Here is a 7,564-nt window from a genome sequence, read left to right as displayed (position 1 = left end):
CGTATGATCCAGTCCGACTCAACGAGTCCGTGTGATCCAGTCCGACTGATCGAGTATGCCGGACCATTCTGACTGAACGAGTCCCACTGGTCGAGTCCCACTGGTTGAGTCCCACTGGTCGAGTCTGATGCAGGTGAGACTCTGAAGGAACAACTCAACAGAAACACCTGAAGAGGTCTGAGGGTGTGAGGATCTGTCCGAGTCCCCCTTCTCAGTCTGAGTACGTGTTCAGGGTTTACTGAGGAGCTTTGTCTCCGTCTGCAGCCTCGATGCCCAGCAGGGCCTGCACCGCCTCCAGGGGAATGCCCTCTGGGGTCTGGATGTGCATGGTAGTCCCGTCTGGCCCGTTGACAATCACAATCCGGTCCAAACCGGGCTCAGCCAGCTGGACCGTCAGCCCCTCCGTCTGGATGTAGATCTCCTGACCTTCCTGCAACTCTTTGGGCTCCGTTGAGCCGGATGCCCTCTGCTGGAGCTGAGAGGACACCAGAGTCCTGGAGCTGGACTCAGGTGTCTGGATGGAGCTGGACTCAAGTGTCTGGATGGAGCTGGACTCAGGTGTCTGGGTGGACTCTGGTGTCTTTGAGTCTGCCGTGGCCTCAGGACTTGAACCCAGAGCTTTCTCCAGCACCTTCATCTGGGCTGTGATGTCACTGGTGCTAAGGACCTGGTCTTGACTCGCCGGTGGCTGCTCTACCTGTGCATCAGTCTTCAGAGGCTCTACCCCCTGGTCCTCACCTGGTGTCACTTGGTCGGGGGGCGGAGTCTGAGTGGAGGAGCTGTGGGACCAGAGAAAGACAGATCAGTCCTTTAGACTTGATCCAGATGTGACACTGAGACCACAGACATAAAAATGGAGACGTCTCCTCGGCTGCTGGATCGTACATCAACACCATCATGTGATCACCTGTACCAGGGGCGGGGCCAGCTCACCTGGGGGCGGAGTCATCAGCAGCCATCAGCTGTTTGGATCCCACTGGAACCATCAGAGGAGAGACTGAGACCAAGCAGGGTTTCATAGACGAGGTTACCGAGGACCCACCTGGGGGAGAAAAGTTAACTAAACGTAAATAAACCACAACTCATAAGGCACAGATACAGGAAGATGCAGTGGCATACAAAAGGATGCAGCTGGATGCAGTAGGTGTACCTGTTGTCTCAATGCCGTTTTGGTGAACTGGAACGCTGTTTTCCATCTTGAATCTCTTGGAAGGCGGCAACATCTTGGAATTCTGGGAAACGGAGTTTGTAAGTGATTCAGCTGTAGTTACTGTGTGTGTGTTGTGTGTATTTTGTATTCATTGTGTGTATATTGTGTATTCATAGTGTGTGTATTGTTGTGTGTATTTTTTATTCATTGTGTGTGTATTGTTGTGTGTATTGTGTATTCATTGTATATTAGCTGTGTGTGAGTCCAGAAGTCCTGCTCTCGGATGTTTAACCCCGTCTGGTCTGAAGGTGTCTTTACCTCCATGTATCGGACGTTCTTATTGGTTGGACCGGAGCTGGGAGATGCTCCAGGAACCACCTTCATCCGGTTCACTTCATCCAGGATTCCCAGAGACCGGGCAACCTGAAACACAATCCAGTCCAGTACGGTTTAGAACAGTCTAGCACAGTTCAGAACACTGCAGTCCAGTCTAGTACAGTCCAGTACAATTCAGAGCAGCCCAGTCCAGTACAGTTCAGGACATCAGCATAGTACAGCACGGTCTAGTACAGTTCAGGACAGTTTAGTCCAGTATAGTACAGTCTAGTGCAGTTCAGAACAGTACAATTCAGTCCAGTCTAGTACAGTTCAGAACAGTCCAGTCCAATCCAGTTCAGTCAAGTACAGTCCAGTGCAGTCCAGGATACTTCAGCTGAGTCCAGTACAGTCCAGTTCAGTACAGAGGCCTAGCCATGTGCACACGGCTTCATAAATGCCCCACAGCAGAATGCATCTGAGCTCCAGAGTAGAACCCAGTAGAAGTTCTCACCTCAATGTTTCTGACCTCCAGTGGCATGGCTCCACTGTGTGGGCTGACGATGTAGTCCTGAGCCGCCTGTCTCACCTGAGCCTGCAGAGACTCAAACTCACAGTAAATATCTGGAAACCGGGTCCGAGTCGGACCACCACCCTCCACCTGAAACAGCCAGAGGACACCAGATAACCTGTCTTCATAGTAGTACAGGAGAGAATGTATAGAGAGAGACATCTGAGGGTAGAAACACCCAAGATGAGAGACAGCAGAGGACAGAGACAGCTGGACCTGGACTGACTATGTCTCCTGCAGTATTTTATACCAGATCAAGATCAGACTGCCAGCTCTGTATATGTGTATATCTTTATATACTGCGTGAATGTATACATGTAAACACTCTTAAGTACATATTTCTATATGTTAGTGTATTTTCTGTGTACCTTTGCCAGCAGCAGCTCCCACAGACTCAAAACTTTGGTCAAACGAGGAAGAACGATGTCCATCAGCTCCTCATCCTCACACTGCTCCACCAACTGGAGACACAACACATCTGTGAGTCTTATGGTCATGACATCATCATGACATCACTGGAGTCATGACATCATCATGACATCACTTCATCCTTCCTCTCACCTCCTGCAGGCGCTCTCTTCTCCTCTCTACCTGCTGCTCTGTGGTTACTGTGGTGACGGAGAGCTTCGGAGGTCGACCACGACGGCCCCGCCTACTGACCAGGCCCACAGTCATCTGAGAGAATAAACAGGTGTGAATTACCTGGTCAGGTGTGATGTACCTGCACAGATGTGATGTAGCTGAACAGGGCCTTGAACTGGTCTGAAGTGAACTTACCTTAGGTGACGGTCCCAGCGGTCGTCCCCGCCCTCGTCCCCGCCCCCTGCCCCTCCCCCGTCCTCGAGGCCGGCCAGGGCCCCGGTGATTTAGGCCTCTCAGTCCTACAGCAGCTGCTGGGCCCCCCTCCACCTGCAGACAGGAAGTTATCAAGTTAGCAACCTCGATGTTTAGCGACACCTGGATGCCTGGATTGGTGTCTTACTCTGTTTGTTGCCACGGCGGCGGGTTTCTCTTCCTCTCTGACCGCGCCTGTTGTCATCTCCTGTGACTGGCTGTCATCTCTGCGGGGGCGTGGCGTGTTGTCTGGCGGTTCGGGCTCTCCGTGACTGGGGTTCAGTTTGTAGTGGCGGTTCAGGCCCCCAGGGCCGATGTAGGCCTTGTCGCAGGTCTGGCAGCGGTGGGACCGGGACTTGTGGCTATAGATGAGGGAGGGGGAGGCCCCAGGGGCGAAGCCGTCCTTCCTCCCGCCGTCCTCCTCTTCCACGCTCATGTCGGAGTAGTCGTCGGAGTCGGACTGGTGGCTGTCGGCGAGGTCCTCCGTCTTTATAAACTTATAGTCTTTGGCTTTGTACTTTGGCGGTCTGGAGACCCGCCCGGATCTGGTCTGGACCTTCACTGCCTTCCTCTCCCTCCTCTTCGCCTTCTTCTCCTTCTCCCTCTCTCTGTCCCTCACTGCTGTGGGCAGAGCTGTGGGGGGTGGGGCCACGGTTCGGACAGCAGCAGGTGTGGCGATCTGGACGGGGGCCGCTGTCATGACCACAGCCGGTTTAACAGGACTCTGGCCGGTGGTGTTGCTCATGCCGTTAGCGGGGGTTTTAGCTAGCGGGACGCTAACAGTCTTAGCAGCAGAGGTGGGCGGGGTCTTGGAGATGGAGGGCGTCTGGACTCTGATGGCCGGGGTCTTGGCAATGGAGGGGGTCTGGACTCTGAAGGCCGGGGTCTTGGTGATGGCGGGGATCTGGACTCTGATTGGGGCCGTTGCTGGTTTCTCAGCCAGACTGGGGGTGGGGCCTGCTGATGTGGTCTGGCCTGTGAGCTTGTGGACCAAAGGAAGCAGAGATCCAACGACAGGAGCAGGGCTCTGCAGCAGCAGCTGGATTGGGGGGTCCCCCGTACCATGCTGCAGGAAGAACTGCTGACCCTGCTGACCCACCACGGGCTGAAGGTGGATGATCTGAGCGCCGCCGTTGGTCGACACTTTGACCTGCTGCTGGGGAGCGGGGCCTGACTTCACCTCCTGTTTAGTGGGGACCTGGATCTGGATCCTGACGGGCTCCAGCTGAAAGGACAGAAACCTCATGAGACCTGATGGAACACAGAGATCACGTGATCCGGCTGAAAGCTCCGGAATGACGACTAAATTCAGTCAGTATATTGATCCTCAGATCACTGATTGATATTTATTGTCTATTGACTCAGATCATTGATTATTATTTGTTAACTATTGATCCTCAGAGGATTGATTGATATTTATTATCGGCAGTGGTGGACAAAGTACACAGCTTTGTTACTTATGTCAAAGTACAGATATTCCTGATCAAGTTCCATCTGGTCCTCTGCTGGTCCTCCTCTAATCCTCCTCTGGTCCGCCTTTGGTCCTCCTCTGATCCTCCGCTGGTCCTCCTCTGATCCTCCGCTGGTCCTCCGCTGGTCCTCCTCTGACTGGAGGACCCCGAGGAGTTCAGATCAGATGGGATCTATAATCCTTCTGAACAACCACAGTTCCTTCTGAACCACCACAGTCCCCCAGAGCTCCCTCTGAACCACCACAGTCCCCCACAACTCCCTCTGAACCACCACAGTCCCCCAGAGCTCCCTCTGAACCACCACAGTCCCCCAAAACTCCCTCTGAACCACCAGTCCCCCACAGCTCCCTCTGAACCACCACAGTCCACCACAGCTCCCTCTGAACCACCACAGTCCCCCACAGCTCCCTCTGAACCTCCAGTCCATCTCACGCTCCCTTCTCTTCCTCACTAAGAACCAGACCTGGTGCCTGAACTCCTTCTCTAGGGGCAGAAACTGTCCCACCCAGACCCAGTGAAAGGACCACTGACCGGTCTCTGCCAATGAGCGGCCTGATCGGAGCCTCACCTGTGCAGGTGGACGTCCCACACAAACAGAACTGAGTGATCAGTTTTTGGACTTTAGGAGAAGAGACAAAAATCATCGACAGACTTGAGATCAAATGTCTTTGACGTCTTCAAGTCATTAAGTAGAAGTAGAGATGCTGAAGGTCCCGTTCCTGTCCACCACCGGTCGTCTCTATGATATATTGTCCATCAGATCATTGATTAGTGCATAATATCTGTTTGGAGTGATTGTGTTTTGAATGGTATGTAATGTATTTATAATCAAGAATAATCTACATCATCACACCCTGTGTCTCTGATCGGTTAATGATTATTGATATCTGATTGATAACTGATTGATTACTGATAATTGTTAACTGATTAATGATTTTTGATTATGGTGGTTGCTTACCTAATATTGATTACACATAACTGATAACTGACTACTGATTATTGATTACTGATTTTCAATTACCTTTTTTGATCATTGATTATTGCTTACTTATTAATCACTGATTGCTGTTAGTAATTATTCAGTGCAGCAGATTCATCAAGTGACAAACTCTGGACCGCTCGGTGAACCACCTCTGACCCACCTTCTTCTGGACCACCTGGACCGAGCCCCCAGTCTGCAGGGCCACCTGCTGGGCCACACTCTTCAGCTGCTGGGAGGCATTGTTCTGAGGAGGGGTCTTTAAGTTCTGCTGGAGGACTTGGACCTGCTGGTGGGGGACCTGGACCTGTTGCTGAGGGACCTGGACCAGTTGCTGGGACTTGGTGACCTGGTTGATGACCTGCTGCAGCTGGCTCGGGTCCAGGGCGGTGGGGTGGACCGGGATGGTCTTGAGCAGTTGGGCGGCCTCTGTGTCAGAGACCTGGACCACCTGCTGTCGGGTGAGCTGGTCCAGCAGGACCTGCTGCTCCTCGGCCGTCAGTCCGGACCCCTCGACCAGGCTGCCGTCCGCCTGCACGTAAATAATGGTGGTGTTGACCAGGTCCGGACCCAGACCCGGAGCCAGACCCGGGAACTCCGGGCCCACCAGAAGGCTCTGCTCCTCCGGGCAGCTCTGCAGCAGCTCCGCGAGCGGGGCCCCGGGCCCCGTCGAAGCACTGTCCCCGGGCTGGGTGCTCCGTGCCCCGGCCTCGCTCTGCGCTCTCTCCCCGGGCTGGGTGCTCCGTGCCCCGGCCTCGCTCTGCGCTCTCTCCCCGGGCTGGGTGCTCCGTGCCCCGGCCTCAGTGGGTCTGTCTCCCGGCGGCTCCCCGGTTGTTGTTCGGTCTTCGTCGTTATTCGCCATTTTGGCGGAGAAGCTAACTGTTAGCTTAGCTCAGAGTGGCGGCCGCGCGGTCACCGAATCAGCCTGATCGTCGGTCGATGAGGGCAGATCGATAGTTATTGATGAGTCGGTGAGTGTCGGTGGATGAGACGCTCCGGTGGGCGAAAGTAACATTAACGGAGCGCTGATAACGGCCGCAGGTTACCGTTAGCTCGGGCCGTTTGAATTAGCCTAGCTTAGCTGTCAGAGGCGGAGCGGAGCTCCCGGAGCGGATCACCGGAGCACCGGACCGGACTCAGAACCGTTCACCATGTTAGAGCTCTTTCCTGCGGACTTTTCATCGCCTCTGACGGCTCTAACGGCCTCTGAGTCACCGGGCGCCCCAACATCATTCAACATTGTGATGATCGTGTCTTCTTTTTTGCCAGATATACAAGTATATTCTCTAATTTATTATTTGACATTTAATTAGAATTCTTTATACAAGCATATTTAATAATTTATTATTCGACATTTTAATTAGAATTATTTTATAAAACATTTTCAAATTAATTGTTAAATGCAGCCCTCTGCTGCCTTTATTATGAGCCATGCCTCCACTGTCAATATATGCACGAGAGTCTTAAACACCCACAGTGTTATCATACACTGCTTTTTTTCTCTTTCTCTTTCCTTTTGATGATTGTATTTCATTTGTTATTTACGACATCTATCGCTCGTCTGTCCGTCCTGAAGAGGGATCCTTCATCATCCTCTGCTGCTCTTCCTGAGGTTTCTTCCTCTCTCCCCCTTTCTTACAGGGGTTGTTTTTCGGGAGTGTTTCCTCGGGTGACGTGAGGGTCTGAGGGCAGAGGGAGGGTGCCTGCTGTAAAGCCCTCTGAGGCAGACTGTGTTTTGTGAAAATGGGCTCTATAAATGAAATAGACTTGACTTGACTGAAACATTTTAATGTTTATTATTTTATACAAACATGTTGTGGTGAGGCCAACAGCTCTCATCATGCCTGGTGCTGGAATTGTTGGAGATATACAACTTGAAGCCGCTCTATTTTGTATTTATTATACAGCAGATTTTTAAAGAAAACTTGCACTCATAAGCAATTTTTGCCTTTTTTGTTTGATTTTTTAATTTACTTTTTTTTTCCTAAAATGTTTTCCATAATTTTTTTTATTTAAAAATGTTTGGCTTTTTCTTCAGTTAAAAACAATTGGTGAGTTTTCTTCCAAATACTTTTCTTTTGTTGTTTTTTTTTTAATATATATTTTTTTCTGTAACTGTTTTCTGCAATTTTGTTTGTCTTTAAAAAAATGAAATCTTTAAAGAAAATATGCTTTCCCAAACCTGTTTGGAAGGCATGTTTTCTTTGAAAATAACCAAAAGGACAGTTTATCACAGCCAGAAA

At 51.3% G+C, this 7,564-nt stretch overlaps 1 protein-coding gene across 3 annotated transcripts; it reads right to left on the bottom strand.

Moving 5' to 3' along the window:
* Positions 1-6: 6 nt before the first annotated feature.
* Positions 7-6,879, bottom strand: znf839 (zinc finger protein 839). 3 transcript variants are annotated; one of them, XM_042514538.1, is made up of 11 exons: positions 6,121-6,879; positions 5,485-6,075; positions 3,019-4,095; positions 2,814-2,945; positions 2,598-2,711; positions 2,405-2,497; positions 1,980-2,126; positions 1,469-1,573; positions 1,151-1,232; positions 934-1,042; positions 7-779 (listed from the first exon to the last, which is right to left on the bottom strand). In XM_042514538.1, the coding sequence occupies exons 1-11, from the start codon at positions 6,181-6,183 to the stop codon at positions 236-238; spliced, it is 3,057 nt and encodes a 1,018-aa protein (XP_042370472.1). In that variant the 5' UTR covers positions 6,184-6,879; the 3' UTR covers positions 7-235. The 3 variants fall into 3 exon arrangements, with proteins under 3 accessions (XP_042370472.1, XP_042370471.1, XP_042370473.1); XM_042514537.1 differs by having other exon boundaries at positions 5,485-6,879; XM_042514539.1 differs by having other exon boundaries at positions 702-779; positions 908-1,042; positions 5,485-6,879.
* Between the last annotated feature and the right edge of the window lie 685 nt (positions 6,880-7,564).

Source organism: Plectropomus leopardus, unplaced genomic scaffold, assembly GCF_008729295.1.
Source record: "Plectropomus leopardus isolate mb unplaced genomic scaffold, YSFRI_Pleo_2.0 unplaced_scaffold1525, whole genome shotgun sequence".
NCBI lineage: Eukaryota > Metazoa > Chordata > Actinopteri > Perciformes > Serranidae > Plectropomus > Plectropomus leopardus.
Note: the sequence above shows the minus strand (reverse complement) of the source record. Positions and strands in the feature narration are given on the sequence as shown.